Source organism: Ammospiza caudacuta, chromosome 14 (assembly GCF_027887145.1).
Source record: "Ammospiza caudacuta isolate bAmmCau1 chromosome 14, bAmmCau1.pri, whole genome shotgun sequence".
NCBI lineage: Eukaryota > Metazoa > Chordata > Aves > Passeriformes > Passerellidae > Ammospiza > Ammospiza caudacuta.
The window spans coordinates 8597998-8619015 of NC_080606.1; the positions used below are offsets into that span (position 1 = coordinate 8597998).

General features: G+C 39.0%; 1 protein-coding gene across 1 annotated transcript in view; it reads left to right on the forward strand.

The window, feature by feature from the left end:
• Positions 1 to 21018, forward strand: part of AMMECR1 (AMMECR nuclear protein 1) — a 96238-nt gene that overhangs the window by 70494 nt on the left and 4726 nt on the right. Inside the window, exons 4-6 of the mRNA XM_058814018.1 lie at positions 10463 to 10577; positions 17154 to 17244; positions 18891 to 18987. Of these exons, the coding sequence (XP_058670001.1) occupies positions 10463 to 10577; positions 17154 to 17244; positions 18891 to 18987 (303 nt within the window). The remainder of the gene's footprint in view (positions 1 to 10462; positions 10578 to 17153; positions 17245 to 18890; positions 18988 to 21018) is intronic.

Here is a 21018-nt window from a genome sequence, read left to right on the forward strand (position 1 = left end):
CCAGTCTGTAAGGCAGTGTGGACCTTGGGTTATTCTCAGTTTGTGTTTGTTGAAGAATTTCAAGGTTGGATCCTGTCACCTTTTTATTTCTCAGACTATATTTGCTAATGCCTTCATATTTCAGCATATTTTCTTGTCTTAAGCTTTTTCTATGAACCATTTACTGCAACACCTCATGTAAGAAAATATGATTGAGCAACCTGGTCTGGTGGAAAGTGCCCCTGCCCACACCAGGGGGTTGGAATTAAATGATCTTTAAGGCCTCTTCCAGAGCTATTCTGTGATTCTGCAATATTTGTCCTTCTGAATTGATTTACTGCATAATCTACCTTACCTTTTGCTTTCCTTATATTGACCCTGATTATATATATTTAATTTGTCCACTGTGATTTTAGAGTCCTGATAGAAAAACAGTTTCAGTGTTTGTGGCAAACACTACTGAAACTGAGCAATGAAGATTCAACCATCATATTTTTATATAAAAATATAGAGTTTCTGGTGACAGAAGAAATAGTGAGAGAATGAGTACTTTTTTGTTCTAGAATCTCAGCAGCATAATTTAAAAAGACCCTTTTTTTTACAAGCTGCAGGAATTTGAAGATGTAAATGTTTACATTATCTTCCTGTATTTATATATAACTACATTGCTGACACATTTAGAAATGTTTTTCTGTATGTACTTAAGATGAGTTCTTTTCAAAGTTCATAATAAATTAAAAATACCTCATTAATTTGTTCTTTTATAAAATTGTGGCTTGAATGCAGCTTTAGAGGGAGAGCAATATTTTGTGAATTGCTTAAATGAGAGTTGAACTCAGCTATTATGTGGCCTCAAAGATTTTGTCTTGACTTCAGTATCTGTTTTGTGGTAAAATAATGATCTTAGGTCAATATTGAGAGATGTGCTGGAGATGTAAAGAATTCTAGAGATTTCTATTTATGTTCCTAGAGATTTGAGTGCTTAATGTTGCTCAAGCTGTGTGGTTCTAAGTGTAATTGAGCAGTTCATTTTTGTTCATTATCTAAACTTTGCCATCTGCTGGAAAGCCTTTTAGTGACATTGTAATTTAGTCCAGTTGGAGCTCAATTAAGGTTTTCTGACTAGTCTGTTACCATGTATTCACCAAACAAAAGCCTACACACCAAACCCTGGTCAGTTTTGTTGCTCAGTTTTTAAACAAGCGTCTGGAATCACTATGACAAACCTGCTGTGTTATGCTGGGAGAACGTTTTAAGTGCTGTGGATTTAGTTTTTATGTAGCAAGCGAAGACATTTCTGGAAATTGACACCTTTCAGCTTCCTGAATGTTTGACACAAACAGTCACACATTTTTGAATTCCGTTGTCATTTATCCCAGCAGGATGTATGGTGCAGGGGACAGGTGAGGGACAATACAGAAGTACAGGAAAAGGCAGAAAAGAAAATACATTATCAATACAGGAAAAGGCAGAAAAGAATATACATTATCAATACAGGAAAAGGCAGAAAAGAAGCTGCTCCCAATGAAGAAACTCCTGTGTAGAGCTGCTGACCTGATGTTCCCTTGTGCTCAGGAGATGTTCGGGGTCTGTGCTGAGCAATTCCCAGCGCAGGCAGCTGTGGGGTGGTGGATGTCCCAAACTGCCTCATTGTGTTCCTGCAGGATGGAGTGGATGGAACAAGCAATTGCAGCTCTCCACCTGCACGTGGGAATGCACAGTAACTGCTCACTCTGGGCTCTTGGGTGCTCCAAGCTGCCCCTCTCTCACTGCCCTGTGTGATGGGAAGATTTTGGATTTAGTACCTCTGTCAGGGTGTAGCTCTGAGCTGTTACTGAAGCTTTGCTGTGTCTTGGAGTTAACATAATTGAAGATTTTTTTTTCTGGTGTAATAGGGTATATTGTATAGTAATGCAAAATGATACCTTGTGCCCTGCAGGATTAAAACTGTGAGAAAAATGGAGTCTTTACCTTCTTTGGTGTTTTGAAAGGCCAGTAAGTCTTTAAGAACCACAGAAGCACTGTAGTGTAAGATTTCTGCTTTCAGGGAACAGGAAGTTAAAGCCATAGAAACTTGACTCTTATGAATGTAATCAGGAACCTACAATATCACTTTGTGGATCTTAGTTTTAACTGAGCCTTTTGATGGGAGCAGGTTGCAAGTGCTGTGACTTTAGTTATCATGCTTTTCCACTTGAAGTCCATAACAGCACATACACAGAATTCTCCTAAACTTTAAGAACCTATCCATACAAGCCTTTGTTGTTTCCCTGATACTTTATGTCAGAAAGAAAGAGAAATTAATTTCAGGCATCATGTCCACACAGTGTAACATCATCATGGCATAATGATGAACTAGGTTTATTTGGAAAAATCCAGCATGATAGAATATTTCTGTGGATAGTTATCAGAGTAGTAGAAAAACACGTATTTGTTTCATTCTGCCAAAAAGCTCTGAATTTATGGGAATATTGGTTTTTAGAGCTTCATGCTTGTGAGCTTGCTTTTCTTAAAAGAAATTTTGTAATGGTGAGTCAATGAGGAGTTGGAGTTTTCATCTGCAATATACCCAAGGCTGACAGACCCAGCTGAAGAACCAGCAGCAGTGAAACCCCCAGGAGCTTCAGCCCATGGTCACTGGGCAGGTGCACATGAGCTCTGTGTCCTAACAGGTACTCACAGTGACTGCAGAGTCCTTGAGCAGCATCTCACACCGTGTCAGTCCTTCTGTGTGCTCTGGAGTGGATCTACACTGTGTAGCCAGAGTAAGAAATCAAATAAGGATTTGTCTGGAAATTTTAAGTACACCTAGAAATATTCTGTAAAAGCTTTTTTTGATGTATACAGCTGGTGGACTTTCTTATGGAAAAACAAGGGCCCAGAAGCTTACCAGCAATATAAATATGGTTTGATTTTTAATTGTGGGTATGGTTTCCACAATACATCTGTGTACATAAAAATACTCTTGAAGCCATTAAATAAGGAGAATGTACAGACAGCTTATTTTTGGAGCTGCTAGCTGTCTGAAATAGAGACCTAATTGTCTTATGTAGCCAACATAGGTTGCCTTTTCTGATGAGCTTTTCTAAATGCTTAATTTATATACATGCTCTAATTTCTCTTAAAAGGAATGGTATTTTTTCAAAGCTAAAATAACTCTCTAAAATAAAGCAGCAGGTTTTTCCTTCTTCCTCTTAAGTTACATGTCTGATTCCAGACAGATTGGGAAAAGAGAGTCCTTCTGGCATACTTCACTTCTGTGGAGTAAAAAAATAAATCAATTGATTCAAGAGCCAGAATGCCAGATCAGTATTTTATTTGTCCCATCTCGAGTGCTATTGCTGTTACCTGCTGCACTGTTCTGATAAAATCAGCTGAGAACTTCAGAGATGTACCTCTGTGCCACACAACAAGTGTGTATTTCTTTTTTTATCCTCTGACTACCACTTAGCAGCATAATGTGCAGGAAATATAAATGTTGTTCTTTCCCATTCTGTCTCCCAAATGTAAGGGAGGCTTCAGGAAAAACACGTCATTCACAGTTGTTTTGTTTCCTGGAAATTTTTCCAGCCTGACCCAAAAAAAGAGCAACAATATAAATAAATGCATTTGCTTGCATTCAAGTGATTTGATGTTGAGTTTAAATTACTCCTTGAAATCTCCATTTAAATTGGCAAAATTCTGCTGGTCATAAATAAAAGTGAGTAGTAGGGTGACCTGTGGGTTTTGTTGGGCTGTCTGATGGCTTATGCTGACAGCTAGGAGGATTGTATTCATAATAATTTCTACTTTCTGCAGTAGAGCACACTCTGCCCTGCTTTTCTGGCTTAAAAATTAATTGCATGTCGTGACTTGGAAGCTGTTAGTTTTCTCTGGTCTCTGCCAAACCGAGCTGAGAGCTGATTTTCATTAGGAAAATACTGGTGGTCTGCTTAAGTGTTCCTTAATTTCTTCCTCTTGAAGTTACTCAATGAAGAAGTAGAAATCTGAACTAACTTCACTGCTCAGTAACCCAGCAGTGGAACAGTAAATACTGTCTTTTTATCTTGTTCTGAAACCCTGGCACCAAGTGTCTCTTGCTGTTGTCTTTACTGTTCCCTAAAACCCAGTGAGTTTGCCACTCATTAATTTAAGGAGGTTTTGAACTAATTGAAGTACAATAACTCAGCCCTTTGGGCTGGATTCATTGACAAAGGGCCATTTCTTTGTTAAATACATCTTCAAATGTAATTCTACTAAGCTTAGTTGGCTCAGTGAAAAAAATTGCACAATCTCTCAGGGTTACCTTTATTGAGCTAAATAAAGAGCTGGTAGGATTTAAGTCTCTTCCCTACCATCTGAAAGTAGTGCCAAGGTACTGTTTATCAGAAGAGGGTAATAATTTGTAAAATAAGATCTTTAGCCTACTTTTCATATGTGTACTGATGATATTTGAAGAATTGTTTAGATGCCATAAAGTTGTGGTTTAGTTTAACTGTGTTCAATATCAGAAACTGGTTAAGAAAAAAATTATTACTATAGAGTGAACTAAAAAAGTAATAGAAAATTAATTTTTCTATTAAATTTATATTTCTATTTAAATTGGATTAAATTTGTCGGTTCTGTTTGATTAGGCTTTTAGGAGCCACATTTATACAGGATAGGCTTAGCAGACTGAAAGAGAGGCTGTCACAAAAAGTAGTTTTTTAGGAATCAGAGATCTTGGTTTCTGTTCTCAGTTCTGCCACTGACTCAGTGTAAGCCTCCTAAATTGCATGAGTCACTTAATGTCTCTGCCTCATTCACACTTCCTATAAAAGTGAGTATTGCTTACATCATGCCCAGTGTTTGACAGCTTCCTTTGCATCTCCTCCTCCCGTGTCATGTTTAAACCTTTGAAGTCATTTCCAGCAATGTACAGAACTGTATCCAGTTTTATCTAAACTCTGTCCAGTATAAGTCTGTAGATGTGACTATCCCCAAAAAAGAGCTTTAGTGGGAAATTTCACTGTTAATGTTTGTTGTTGAATAACAATGAGTAAAACACTAAGAATTCAATTCATTTAATGCCACCATTCATCTGCATCAAAATCCTTCTTTACTATTTTTGATGCTTATATGCTATCAGACTTCTTTAAAGGATCTTTTTAATTCAATCACAAGGATTTTGAGGCATTTCTAAACAGAGTAATTAAACTCTACTACTACTTATTTCCCTAATTGTGTTCTACTGTTTGTTACCCATTGCCATATCACATGTAAGAGCCCTAGGTTCTCAAAGACTGAAGCTGACTTTTTAAGGCATTTTTATAGCCTACAGAAATTATGGATGGAGAACACAATGTATTTCATTTTGCTTCACCTGCACATACTATCATTTCAGGTTGTTCTAAGAGCTTCTGTAATGATATTTTATAGAAAACAAGATGTAGTCTTAAGGAACATAAATATGTAAGGAATATATTTTTTTTCCAAATCATCATGCTGTTTGTCACAGCAACTCATACTTCAAACAATTCCCTTTTCTTTTTATACTTTCAGTATCTTTGAAGTGTTTGCAAGCTTTTCTATATCCCATATACAAAGAAGAGTGGTCCTTGGAAAATGAAATTACTGACAAACATTCCCTATAGCCAAATAAACTTCATTTGAAGAAAAGCTGAGATTTGTATAGTATGCCTCAGCTGAAGAAAAACTGATAGTTGAGTAACACTTTGTTTTGGCTTTTTTCCTAACTGGCAATTACTTGATCTTAGGACATCCAGGGCTGCATAAATATTTAACTAGAAAGGCCATGCATATGCATGCATTTGGTATCTAAAAATAGTTTTCCTTGAACAGGATTCAATTCTGACTTTTTACATGGAGCAGACTCTGTGTGGAAAAATGAATGCCCTTTTATTGGCCAGCTAGAATTCCCCTTGCTTGGCACTACCTCTTTTCAGTACTATGTACTTCCATTTAGTCAGCAGCAATATATGTAATCTATTTCTGGGCATGAAGGAATAAAGAACAGATGGTCTAGGAAATGCTTTTACAATTATTGGGCTTTTTCTTTAAAAGTAGTTTTGAATGCCACTTAATTTTTCCAACTTCTTTTGCTGATTATTTCCAATTACCCTTCCTTAATTCTAAGTTTAACGTAAAAATTGTGGAGTAAATATTTTTTAAATGTGGTATTTAACATGCCAGATTTCATTAATTTTTCTAACAGAAGAATTCTAAGGCTATAAATATACAGACACATACAAATTCTCCTGTGCCAGATAAGAATGTTGATGACCCACAGTTACATGGTGACTTTTTTATTCTGAGTTCAGACCAGTGACAAGCCTTTGAGGAAAGCAGGCATTGCCTTGTCTTGTTTTGTGCTTGCTGGGAGTTGGTTACCAACAGGCACATGGCAAGTGCAGTGACATGGCAGGGGGGGCCCAGGTCTGAATTTCCATCCATCAGTGTTTGTGTAGTGTCTGAGTTGGATGGTAAGGGCCTGTAGAAACTGTTTCTCTTTCTTGCCCAAACAGGAATGGCAAAAGTAAAAGCTCATGCAAGGATTTTTTTCCTTGCTGACTGCAATGACATCTGCTGACACTTCTGAGAGTGATGCCAGTCTGTCAACCATTGACAGCTGAGACTTGTATAAAGTGGAAGCTGCCCTTGAGGAACCACTGGGCACCATCCACTTGTTCCACTGGCGCCATCAGAACAGTCATAGGTGGTGATTTCTTCACTACCCACAGAGATGAAGTTTAAACTCAAGGATTATGGCTGAGTTCTGAAGAGAATCATCTCTAATGCCATATGTCTCCTGCTAGCCAGGCATTGGGAAATGCAAAAATGAAAGCAGTTCATCTGTGAAGAAGTTTTACAGAGCTGGTGTGCTTTTAGGCTTTGCAGAGGTATCTGGAACTTACTGTAGAGTTTGGACCATGGTAGCAGTAATAGAATGATTGAGAAGATGACTGGTATTCTAACTGTAATACAGAGCATGATAAAACAGGTCTTGGTTTTTTAAGTAGTATGTGATGTCCAGACTCATTAGGAAAAGGTTACCAAGTTTTAAGGTAGTTATTCTAAAGCTGGCACCTGATAAAATTTTTGTTTCATAAATTTTGTTAGGAGACAGTATTTCATGTGTAGCTAATCAGTATATACTTTCTTGTTGGCATTTCCCTTCAGTAGGTTTTGTTCCAGTTCCTGATTGTCAACACAAGTTTGTCCAGGTAAATTTATGTTTTACTTATGAAACAACAGAGGCAAAGCTATTTTGAAAGCTGGAAAGGGTCTGAAGAGAAGCCAGGGAGGATTAAAATCACAGCAATATCTGTGTAGAGCAGTCACAGTGGTGTCAGAGGCTGTTACTCAAATCTCTGGTCTTACTCTGCCTCACTTACCTCCAGCAGCAGGAGTTTTGAGACAGGATCTGTGCACCAGTGTCTGTAGCTGTGAAGGCGTTGAGGAGAAATTTTCCAGCGTGCTGTACAGATGGAATAGCACCAGGCAGTTCAGCAGGAGTTAGTTATAATTGAAATGGATCCATCATTTGATAGCAATATTTCAGTTCTTGTGAGGTGGTTACGTGAAGACAGGGTATTTGTGCCAGTGTCATTGCTGAAGAATGGAGCAGGGCAGCTGAGCTGGCTGCTCAGCATGTGTTGGGCACTGCATGGCACTGCTTTCTCTGGAACTGAGCCACTTGGCTGCCTCTGTGTGCCCGAGGCTTTTTCACCTTTGTGAGCCTTCCTGCTCCCAGTGTTCACTTGAAAGTTTCATACCCCAGCTTTTTACAAATATTTAAATATGTCATTGTTTCAGTCATCTTGTTTCAAATTATTAGCTCAGCATTTAGGTGGGGTAGCTGAGCTGCGGTGTCCTGCACAGGGCCAGGAGCTGATGATCCTGATGTGTCCCTTCCAGTTTAGGATATTCTGTGGTTCTGTGAGACATGGCTTACACGAGCATGGGATGGGGTTTGTTTCTGCACAACTTGAAGAATGTTAAATTACAGATGGTTTATCATCTAGCAATGCCAGTGCAGCAGATCTTCAGTGAGTGGGAATTTGCTGGAGACTTCTGCTGCTACCTTTGTGGGGATCAGGCTTACACCCACAGCACACAGACAACCCTTGCCTCAAAAAGTTGAAATTTACAGTAGATTTTTGCAGCTATAGGAGTTGGAATTCAAAGAGAAACTCCTAGTACCAAGTTGTGCAAAAAAGAAAAAAAATCTTTTGAAGGTTTTAAATTCTTGCATTAGGGAAAGTGTTTTGCTTGGTAAGATGGTTGCATAAATTTCAAGAAACAGATTTACATTAATATTAACAGTATCTGTGCATACAGTTGTTTGTGGGGATAACTGAATTTGTTGTTTGTTGATGAAATAATAATAATGCTTGTCTGTCTGGGTGCTTCTCACTAGAATGCTCACATACATTGGTTACGTGACAGGAGACCTCAGGGAAATGAGCCATCTGCAAATGTGCAAACCTGTTGTAGCAATGTATTTGAAGAGGATTAGAGGTTCCAATAATATTTTTTAATTAAAAAAGGGGGGTAAAAAGTTACAAGTGTGTATACATGAACTTACAAAATAAAATTCAGAAGAGCTTTAAAGTACAGTGATCCCATCCCTGACTCAAAATACCTAAGCTATAAATAACTGGATTCCTAGAGAGTATTCTAGGAAGGTACCCCTGGATATTTGCTGTGACCATGTTCTTATACTCACTCATGTTGCTAACTGCTCTTGGTAAGGACTTACTACTAAATAGACTTAAAGCTAGATGGACTTTTGGTTTGAGCTGTCCCTGTGTTCTGAGTGTTCCCCCTTTCACATATGTATGTTTATTTATTTTCACCACCATGTGAGGGGATTTGAGAGCTGAATTAGGTTATTGGTATTTTGGGATGTTGTTGGTACGCTGTGGCTATAGGAGTTATCTCTGATGTTGCTCTGAACACCAGAGAGCAGAGGATGGTAACTCTGCCTGGTTCCAGCAGTTTCAAAGCTGGCCTGGAAAATCCCATCAGCATTACCTGCTTTTGATACATCTTCAGAGGAAGTCATTAGTTAAATATCATAGGCCTTATGCTTTAAATCTCTTTAGTGTCCCCAGTTCTTCACAGGTCTGTGTAGAAATGGAGTCTGAATTCCAATACTATGTTGTGTTTTGTAATATCTGCAACAAAAATTTGCTTTCCCTCCACCCCAGAAAAACAAAGGTTCTATTTTAACTCTTCAGTTTATGGTATTAGTTCTTGATGGGAAACTATTTCTAGTTATACATATGATGATTTCCTTTAGTTGAACTTTACATGTTGTGGTTTTTTTCTCACGTGTCCTTACATGGTTTGCTGTTATGAAGTTCTTTTGCTCTTTATAAAAATTCTGGTGAATTCTGGTGCAAAGGCTGCAGCCATTATTCTAACACCTTGGCCATGGCTGTGATTATATCAGCTAAGGGGCACCCACTGGCTCTGGGCCAAGAAAAACAATTAAGAACAATCTGATTGTTAGATGAAACAATGGGACAGGTGAAGAGCTCAGTAGTATTTCAGTAAGTCTCTTAAATTCTCTTTACTCCTTTAAAAGCTCAGTTAGCAGGATCGCTGTTTTTGCTGGAGATGGTCATGTTTGTATTCACATCATATTTCAAAGCTTAAGAGAATAAAAGATTGAGATGCCATCCTCACATTAACCTTCCCTTTGCCAATTTAACTGGTTCTTAATCAAACTTATGCAGGTAGGTTTTACAAGTGTTCTTACTCGTGTTGCTTGCTGTGTGTTTGCAGGCGTGCTGGCCTGTGCACAGGTAGCTCCCTCAGTGTGGGTTTTTCCCCAGTAGGTCTGTCTGTCTGTAGAATGGTATGTCATCCATGGATTAGCTGTTTGCAAGCTTCCCTGCTACTAATCACATCTGCTTTGCAGAACTTCCAAGTCCTGTGGGTTTACAGGTCTGTAAAGCCCTTGGATGTTTTCACTTTTTTAATATTCTCCTTTGCTAGTAAGCATGAATGTTAGTCTTTTTTAGAGAATATTCTGCTTGTTTGGGGTTTTTTTTTTCACTGAATAATTAAGTTCTACAATTTCATTACTGTATTAAGTGTTTGATCACTGCAGGCTATAGAACTTCCCCCCTTCACTTTGTGTTGAGAAGTTTAATCCTTTCTGAAAGGGATTTATAAGTTGCAAGTGGAGGAGGTATTGCTTTTGTAACTTTTTTTAAAAGCTTTCTGCTGTTGTAATAATAAGATTGTCACAGTAGCAAAGCCAGTTCAGGAAGGAATGACCCTCAGAACATCATCTGATTGGCCAGCCAAGAACCAAAACAAATGTCTAAGGAAAAAGCTGGAAATGTTGATCAGAGTGTATGTTACACTGGTGACTGGGTAATCAAACTGGTCATCATTTCATCAGGATTTTTTTTTCTCCTTTATACTCTTCAGATTAGATCCTTGAAATTAAAAAAAAAAATCCTTTGAAATTCTGTTTTGTCTTCAACAGTGCCCTTAAAGATAGTCGTTTCCCCCCAATGACGAGGGATGAGCTGCCACGGCTTTTCTGCTCAGTGTCTCTACTCACTAACTTTGAAGATGTGTGTGACTACATGGATTGGGAGGTAAGAATGTCAGATATCTTTCATGAAAATGAACATCTGTAGCTGAAGTAACACTGTTCAAATGATCTGCATATATTAGTGTAGCTGTCACTGTTTGTACTCTGTACACATGGGTATGTGCATAGATTCAAAAGACACTTTGATAAAACTGTTGTCACCTCAAGAGTCTGAGCCATGCAAATGGAATAAAGTTGTGGTTTTGCCCACAGAGGCGCTCAGAGTGGTCTGCATGGGTGTCTTGATGTCTGAGACTCCATCAAGGAAGGTGTTGTCTGAGCAAGGCTGTCCTGAGGTCTCATTTGCAGCATCTACCTGGTAGATCACTCCCTTGACTCTGGAAAGGGCTGTTCCAGTATGGAAGTTAACAGTCTGATGTGTACTTCCAGAAACAAAATGCACAAAATTGCAGTCCCAGAACAAGCTGCTTCATTTAGCTTGTAGATATATTCATCTTCCCCCAAACGTGGTTTACTTGCAGAGTGAGTGTCCTGCACAGCCCTCCCAAGGCCTTTTTACAGTGAGGCCACAGAAATCACTGCTCACACGCTGCTGACGCATGGAGCTGAATCTGCTCTAATTGCCAGGTTCTAGGAAACCTGCATGCATCCTCTTGGAACAGCAGCCTTAAAGAGATTGAAAAGCACATGCTGACGTGTGTATGACAGTGTATGCTGATGGAAGTGTTAGTCTGTAATGTTCTTTACCCAAATTATTTAGCATTAGATGCTTGCAGAAAACAAGGTACTTAAGATGAGCTCCTCATCTCGGTCATCATGTTGCGTTCCTCATTTCTCTTTGAATCTGTTTTTGAGTGGACATATGAAAAATTTTGAAATTGTCATAGAATTGCAGACATTATAATGCCAGAGACACCACAAAAGCTACAGTATTTGCCTTTAATGATAACTTAGCCTGACTAAATATTTAGAACTTCTTAGGAGAAAAAGAGACTTTCTGTTGTATTTAGAGATGAAAAATGTACATTCAATAGCTTTTCCTTAAAGAAAAGCTGAAAGCAAAACCCAAGTTCAAAAATCCACTTTCCCTTGGAAAGACTGGTTTTAGCTTTGTTCCTTGGGCAACTGCTGATTCATAACTAATAGGAAAAAAGGGAGGCTTTTACTTTCTATGTACTTTCTATATTTTTCTGCAGAACTTGTGGGACTTTAACAACAGTGTAAGTAAGCATAGTGCTGAACTCTAGTGTTTCTGATTTCTGATTGATTTTATGGATTCTTACAGTTGTTCTTATTGGAAACCCCTGACTTACAAGGGAATAATGTAGGGGTCAAAAATATAAAAGGCCTTGTGTTGCTTAGTTGCTCTCTCCTATTTCATTTAAGGTTTTCTAGTGATGAGTTGTTAAAACCCTTCATAATTTCCTACAATTATAAGAAATGGTCACAAACTTGGTTTCCATACAAAAGGATCCAGAGGAGGAGAGTGACATATAAATATGAGATTATAAAATTTGTGGTTGTTAGTCCTTAAAAGAATGATTCATCATTGTGTGCCTGGCAGTGGGATAGCTTATGTCACCCATGTGTCTTTTAAGAGAGCTGCAGTTATGCAATATTAATGGCAAAAGGACATTTCAGGATGTCTAGAGTGTGATGTAAAGAGTCTGCATCTGTCATGCTGGGATCATCCTGAAATACATCAGCCTAGGTAGGAGTCCCTGCTTTTGTAGGTGTGCTACTGATGATCTTGTGGGAGCCAGGTCAGCAATTCGCTGACACAGGTCACAGTATTTCAAAATTACCAATTCAGACAAGTCAGTGCTTGGAGAGACTTGGAGACAATGTCATCTGAAGTCAGGAGTGAAGCTGTCTGAGACAGCTCAGGGGAGTGTCTTCTCTGTGCTGAAGCAGAGTGATGGATGTTTTCTCACATTAAAAAATTACCTTCCCAAACAAAATAAATTAATATTTCAGCTGTAAAAAGCAATGTGAAACCCTTTAGTGGCAGAAACTTCCATCAAGTAAACAGAGATTCACACAGAGATCTGTGTGAATTCACTGCTGTTAGTTCCCTCATGACTTCTCATATGACTGCATTTTCATCTTTTATAAAAGTAATTAAAGGACACATCTTTAAAGGACCACTTCAATACCATGTTCACAAGGATGCTTCCTGAAATACAACTTAGCATTCTTACATACCTGTGACTTTGTCTGAGTTGCAGTGCTGAGCAGATGTAGGGCTTGGAAAGGAACACTGGGAGTGTAAGAGCTGCATCTCCAGTTCTGCTTCTCAGAGCCCATGACAGACCAGTGTGGCCCAGTTGCTGCTGTGATGTTGCTGCACAGTTGCACAGCCTTTCCACCTCAGAGAAATGGACAGCAGGAAAAACTCACACATGTGAAGGTTTTTGGTGATACTACTGCTCTTTTATTAAAGATCAGACAACAAAGGACTAGTTACAAGATAAGTCATAAACACCATTTATTTTTAAACATGTGCTATTGACAGCAGTCATTCCTTCCCTACATAAACTAATTCAGAACTGCTGATTCTGATCCTCTCCTCATTTTTTATTAGGAGATCCTAAAGCATTGCAATTGTATGTAATTATAACAAAGAACTTTTTTGCTAGACTTGAGCAGTAGCTCTTTCTTAAAATACTTTGAGAGAGCTCTTGGCCCCAATGTTGCTGTTCTTCAGTCAAGTAAAATCTGCAGAACTGTACATGCTGTCTTGATACAAAAGGCCTTTAACCTGTGTGCACTGGTTTAAATATTAGCTTAAATAGCTGTAGCCAGTAATGTTGCCTGAAAGGCAGTTTTTCATTGTTGACAAAGTGGGTATATTCAGGAGTTGTGGAAGTTCTTTCCTGCCTGCAAGTGCAGCAACACCAGTGGCTCTCAGCTTCTGTTCTGTAGAACTGAGAAGAAAGTCTGGATCTCAATATGTTATTCTCTTTGGACAATATGGAGTGATTCCATGTATGTAAATGAATTATTATGCTTGACATGAAATAGAGAACAAACCTCCTGAGGAGTCTTTCCCCTGTTGTTAAATCAGAATGTAGTATTTAGATGCTACTAAAGATGGTCAGAAAGAAGCCAGCATATTTACTGCAAATGTGGGGCTAAAAAGCTGTGGGATTGAGCTAATGCCAAGTGGGATCAGCTTCAAGAAAGTAGCAATAGTCAATTAATCTGAAGGTTTCCATTTCCAAAACATTTGTGTACAGTTATTTCCATAGTATTAGTCAGGTAAATAAAGGGGAAAGTTACTGTTGTGGTATCACAAGGAATACTGTACAAGTTCTAGGTCAGCTTTTTTTGTTGGAAAAAAAGGAAAAAACCTTTTTTCTAGTTTGGTGCAGAGGTTGAGCTGGCAAAAGAAAGGCTATCCCTAACCCAGAGCAGGGTGTCACAGTGCCACTGGCACATGGGCATGGGCTGTGCAGCAGGTCTGGGGTGCACAACACAGAAAGTGAGTGGACAAAAGGAACAGGCAGATGCTTGTTCCTGTCACCAGGGGGGTGTTGCACTGCTCCAGGTCTGGACCATTCCATGTGGGTTCTCTGTAACAGGCTCTTTGTTACCTGCTTTAATGTATTTCTGAACAACTGGTTTACAATTAATTAATCTTAAACTAATTAGTGGTGATTGCATGCAAATAGCTTACAGATTTCAGTGCAGTAGATATAACCAAGCAGAACCATTATTTGGATGATAATTTACTCCACAGAGGAGTCCACAGAAACTGAAATGTCAACAAGGCCTGATGTTGAGGTGCTTATCCGAATTCCCCATGGACAGTCTAGTGAGAATAATGTTATTTCTTCCTCTCAGTGTGGTTGGAGAGTCAGTCCAAAAGGAACAAATTAATGAACTGTTTTTGGAGCCTTGGGGCAGAACAGTCCATCAGGAGAGGTGCTTCAGCTTTGCTGTCAGAGGGGGCTTTGGAACCATTTTTTTCTTAGATATATAAAGAGAGAGGTATTGTGGGCAGTAATCTGGCTAGTGCCATAGGCACTTGGCAAAACAATAAATGTGACATGTACATGTTTTCTCTCATCCCAAGGTGTATGGGAATAAAGAATAATGTGTGTAAATGAATATGAATGTGTTTAAATACACAACAAAGTCTTAAGTTTTGTAAAGGTAATTTCAGAAGTAAAATAATGTTGTTTAATGCAATCCTTAGATGTAATGAAATATCTATTAATTTAATTGATATTGTCACAGAACCTAATTTTAGATGGCCTCTGGCCACTTATACAACTGATCAGATAGAACACAGTATTTCATGCTCTAAAACTCCATAGAAATATTTCTATTGTCAGGGATTGTTTTTTGCCTGTCTCTCTCCTTGTCTTGCTTTCCTCTCCCAATAGCAACAATTTAAATGGGTTCTTATCCACGTGGGAGGCTGAAGCAGCAATTGTGTGGTCCCTTTTCAGCTCCAGAGGTACCTGTAGGCATTTGTTTCCCTAATGAATGGTAATAGGTGAGGCAGAACTCCAGCTCTGTTGCACAAGATTGGTTTGTTTTTCTAAACTTCACAGACAGCTGCTGTTGTTCTGCAGAATGCTGCCTGTAGTGCATCAGTATTTTTAGTCTGAGCAGCAGACCTGAGGCTGTGTAGGAAGGTGTTTGCTGGTCCTGGTAGCAGGGCAGCTAATGCCATCCACAGACCCAGCCCCTACCTCCCATCTTGGAGAGGGCTATTTTGGGAAATCTCACAAAACTTTGCATCAGTTGAACACCAGTCTCTTGAGGAAAATAAATTCCACACTGCCCATGCCAGTCTTAGTGTGGATCATTTTTACTTTGCTTGTGTGTGGCTTCCATTTATTTAACTCAAGCCTGCTAGCTGGAATGGAACAATGAAAAGCTGTTTGTCCTGCCCGGCTACACTGTTGGAATTCATGCTCCACAGGATGCTATGAAATTCTCCCCTGCTGTACATCCCTTTTTCTACAGACATGGGCCTAAAAGTCCATTAAATTGGTTAATGGGAACCATCCAGAGCATTGATGCAACTTGAATGTTGCATCATACTTCAATGCATCACTAAGTGCTCCTGGTTATTATGCAAAGCATTGTGTAGCATTTAGAATCTTATATTCTGCAGGATTTAAAGGTGTGAAAACCCTGGAAATATTTAATCTTACACAGTTACAAAATCACCAGCTGCAGAAACTTACTGGTTTGGGCATAAACTCTGTAGGCTGTTTTCAGCTTCTAACAATTTCATTTTACTTTCAGGCCTTTGGGCTTATAATTGTATCTTCTGAGTATACAGATTTAATCTCTCTGGTGATTATATATATCAATGTAATGAAAGTTGGGGTTTAGGAATGTTTGGTAATGAAATAATATGTTAAAAGTTACAGTGAATTAAATTTGTTAGTCACAAAGTTACATTTTTCCTATTTATGAACAATGTTAGATTCGTAGGGAAGAATGGTTATGGCCCTGGCCAGCTACAAGGGACTCTTCCTCCCATTTCCCCTGCTCATATCATATATAAAGAGTGAAAAGTTTAAAAATTAAAGTCTTAATATAAGAAAATATGTTAATTGAAGAAGTGGTAGAGCTTTGTAAATATTCCTTGTTTGGTTTTTGACTTCCCTGCAGTTATGATAAAGTAAGTAAATTGTTACTGGAGAAAATTTTACAGCATTTTTCAATTAAATTTGTGTCCTCAAGGATGTGCCACACCAAACAACGTGATATCCTTTTAAAACATTGACTCATTTTCACATGCAGTGTTGAGATTCAAATGGAAATAACATCTTGGTTATGTGGGCATAAAAATGTCCATCTAATAATGCTTTGTGTTTGTGCACAGAATTCAAAAGCAGCTGAAAACCTTCTGGCAATGGAATATCTTTTATGGCCTGATCCCAGTGCAGGTACTCTCCACAGAATTACTGTAACCTGAAAACAGGGGCCTTAAACAATGCCCTGGAAATGTGCCCAGCCTCTTGGTTCTTTTTCTCCTAATATTTTTGGCATTTTGATTTTTATCTGCATCCAGCTCCTTGGTATTAGTAATACTGGTTTCTGTGCTGTCATTTTGTCACCTTGCAGTTCTTAGTAGCTCAGAAACAGGAGTTTGAGGCTGGGTACTTTATAATATTTCCATTTCCTCCTTATATATGAGGTAAAATTTTGAAGGCTCCAGGCTCGAGTCCATAGTGTGACAAATCTTTGATCGTTCAGTTGCTGCTTTGAACAAAATTAATGCTCTTAATTGAAGCCTCATGAGATTTGGCAGCTGTTTTGCCTGCAGATTATAGCTGGTGACCAGGTGATTTTATCAGCAACAACAATGGTGACAGTGTCAGAGGAGACAGAACAACTTTAGCTCCTCAGCTGGATTTCCTCCAGCCCAGGAATGAAGCTCTGTGGTGAGGAGCAGAGGAACATCCTGTGTACCTGTGCTGCTGCTGAGCTTTCATGGCAGTAAGTGAACACCTCTCCAAAACATGCCACCCGCTGCAGGGCCTCCTCCTTGAAACTCTGTGAAATGCTGTTAACCACTGTTCTGGGTTTCACCATGCCAGTTCCCAGGCTGTCTCTGTGTGATGTACTAATGGGTGCCAATCTCTTGCAGGTGGGTGTGCATGGCATTAGAATAGAGTTCATCAACGAGAAAGGATCAAAGCGCACGGCCACCTACCTGCCCGAGGTTGCCAAGGAGCAAGGTCATTGTTGCACTTTATTTCCTATGATCTGGTGAAGAGTTTAACATTCCTGTAAATCTAAAATGCAGTGTTTGACCTTGCACTGATGTCACATGATGGAGCAGTGTTTAATTGTAAGAAGACTCTTATATAAAATGCCAATTACATGCCTGTGTCAGTCTCCTAGTGGGCTTCAGTAAACTGTAGCTGATTTTTGAGCCAGTCATAAATGCATGGAGCTATAGGGAAATAAAATGTGGAGGAATGGTACAGTGCAGTCAGCCAGGCTAACAGCTGTTAAAAGCTGCCAATTTCTGTGTGGCTGCTAGGCTGGGATATGAGGGAGATGCAGAAGCTCTGGTTAGCATTGGGATGGCTGGGTAATTATCTTAATCATTATTTATTCCTGAATCCTGATGATCAAGTTGTTTTTCAGTTAGGTGCTTTCTGCTAGTACTCAATTCCTGTTACAAACACTGACTTCCCAGGGTTTTTGTTGAATGGAAGGAAATTATTTTCAATATGGAAGTACAAAAGAATGTTGTTAAAAGTCCTTTTAAGAGAGACACAGACTTAAGTTTGTGAATTTAAAAAACTAGAGTAGATTTTGTTGAACAGTCTTTTTCTGACTCTGAACACTCATTTTTTTTATTTCCAAGGTTGAGAGTGTATCTCAGTCATTTATAGTTTGCATTACTGCTGCTTTTATTTAACCTTTTTATATATAAGTTTGTCTACAAAGAGTTCAGCTGATACCTTTACTGAGAATTCTTTTTAATTGATAATTCTGTTTCCAGATAGTCTCATAAAAGTCTAGGAGTATTCTAAGCTTTTTTTAAAATTCAGGAATTGTGGAGGAAATGTGTCTAAATTTTTTAATAGTTTTAGTAGACCATGAATTGCAATCTGATTCTTTAAAATCTCCAGAACTGCTTATTTGAATTTTGTATGTGCTCAATTCTATTGTGTTTTCTGCAGGTTTTTTAATGTAACAGTGTGACTAATTATTGTGTCTTTAGGAAATAATATGTCTAACAGCTATTTCTAATATGAGAGTCTTTTAAATAAATAGGAGGTTTGGAATAGCATGAAGATTTTATTGAGAACAGTAATGAATCTGTATTTTAAATCCATTGCTTCTTGCATTATCTAGACACCTATAATATATAGTTGTTCTGAAGTCAGCCATATCTCTGTAAAGTGAGGTGATGTTTATGAAGAAGTCTGATTTCAAGTTCTCTTCACATGTTCAACTAATTATTATTTTAAATGTTATACATAAATTTAGTTTTCCATATTGTTATAACCATTTATAATGTCAAAAGTGGCTGTGATACATGATCATACCAGAATGCTTTGGAAAAGTTTTGTTTTGTTTTGTTTTGTCCCATTTTAGGACATTTGGGTAGAGTAGGTTCACTTTTAATGTATTTCAGCTATGAGATGAGAAATATATGTTGTTTGTAGAGTGAGCTGTGTGTGTAAAGAAATCCTAAATGTGGTATTTCCTTCAGCTGTACTGAAGTAGGGAAGAATGTTTTGATTTATCCCAAATGCCAGCAGAGCCCTTGCACCCTCAACAGCACCACACACTGTACTGTGCTTTTGCAATATCTCTTCCTATTGCTTCATTTCTCACTAATTTGTGCTACTGTGAAATTCAACAGGATGGGACCACATTCAAACCATAGATTCCTTGTTGAGGAAAGGAGGCTACAAAGCTCCAATTACTAATGAATTCAGGAAAACAATAAAGCTAACCAGGTATGCACTGGGATACCACACACACCCTGTTCTTGTAATGCTCCTTCCTGGTAAGTGCTCCTGCAGATGTAATGGTGAACTCCCCTGGATGTGACATTCCTGGTTCCTTTGTTCCCCAAGAGCAGTGCAGGCTTAGGAGAGGCTCTGCACAGGGATGAGTGAATCCCCCAAGCAGGAGTGAGGGCTGCCTGTTCAGTACCATGGTGTGTCAGTTCCTGCAGATCTGGGCTGATAACTCTGCATGTTCACAGCTGGTTTAGCTCTGCCTTCTCACAGAGGGATTTCTGGGGTGTTCAGGGCTGTGGTTAACAGGGATTACTTGCTCTTGTTGGATTTATTTGGGCAGATGGTGCATGGTGAGGCTGCTGCTGCATTGCCATGGAGGCCCCTCAGAGCTCTGCATCCTCAGAGAAACCTCAGGGTTATGCCCTGTGGAGTGCAGGTTTCCCTGATCCTGACGTGTGAGACATGCAAGCCATGCACTGCTTCCACAGCCAGTGTTCTACTGAAACTGTGTCAGGGTATTCCCAGGAGTTGGGACAAGACTTTAATATTTTATTTCAGAACAGTTTAGTTTGTTTTTTCTTGAGGTTCTTGAGGGCCCCTTAGTGTGTGGCAGCCAAGGTATTTCAGAATTAGTAGCAAAAACTCTGCCCATAATATTGTCCTTAGGTTGTGGAGGGTAGAGGAGTCTGTATGAATGTCTGTAGGAATGGTTTAAATCTATTTATTTGTATAAGCCTGCAGTGTAAAATGACTGCTGAACTCGTTATTTAGTCATGCATGGAGAAACAGGATATTTTTAAATCTTAGGTTATAAGGAAATTTTGACCATTTGTCTTCTTCAAGGAGATAAAAATTTTGGGTCTCAATGAGTGTTTGGAATTCTGGATTCTTATAGGAACCTAACTACTGTGGAGTAGCTCTGAGTAAGGGAAACATCTTATTCTGAAGGTTAAAGGAGGGAGGAGGGATTTACAGAAGCCAGCTGAATTTCTAAGTGCAGAGCTCCAGTCTCCCTTTAATTCATTCCAGCTGTACACCTTGTTATCTTATTTTCAAAAAGTGTATCTGAAGATAGCTGAGGGCAAGAGTAATAATGCCATAGATCATTTCTGTGCACCTCAGCAAATAATGAGCATATTTTTTCATTAAACAAAAATTCTGTATAGCACACGTTTTCTTCCTGCTGCATGATTTTGCTTGGAGCAATGGCATGGAACACAAAACCAAACAAAAAACCCCTAAAGTTCACCCCCACTCATCCCAAAAGCCCCCACAAAAAGCCTTATGTTTAGTGTAATTAAGTTCACAACAATGAAACTGCTACCACAATCAATTGCCTGATAAGTGAAATGAGCAAACCATAATTTCTTTCAACATATCAGAAAAAGGGGTTTTTTGACTGTTTTACTTGCTTAAAATCTCAGATACTGCTGACAGATTAGAGACAGCATTATTAAAATACTAATTGTTTTCCAGCATTAGACAACCTGTTGTAGAACCTCATTTTAATAATTTATTGTCATACATGAAAATATCTACTGGAGGAGTGAATAAGGGTCTTTAACTTCTTTTTCAAGTCTTCTGAAGTAAACATCTTGTGTGTGAAGAAAGCTTTAGGCTGATCCTGAGTCTGTCACTCCCTTCAGGTTCACACCCAGCAGTTCTGGCCATGGTTTGAAAGAGAGCCAAACAGTGGCACAGAGGCACTCAGAGCAGTCAGAGGGGTCTGGGATGCAGAGCTCAGCAGGTGGGGATGCAGAGCTGTGCAGGGGCTGTGCAGTGGCCCTGATGTCTGTCACTGTCACCTGCAGAGCCCCTCCTTATGTCCCATGGGGGGAGTTCCATTCACTGGTGCCATGTACCATCCACAGATTCCAGAGGAGCTGCTGCTTTCTCTGCAAGGCCCAGCAGCCACTGGTGCCTTGTGTTCCTCACTGGCAGACAATACTGATGCAGAATATATATATACAGACAACGCTGTATTCAGAATATTTGTTGTCAGGACCTGGATTCTGCTTTTAGTTA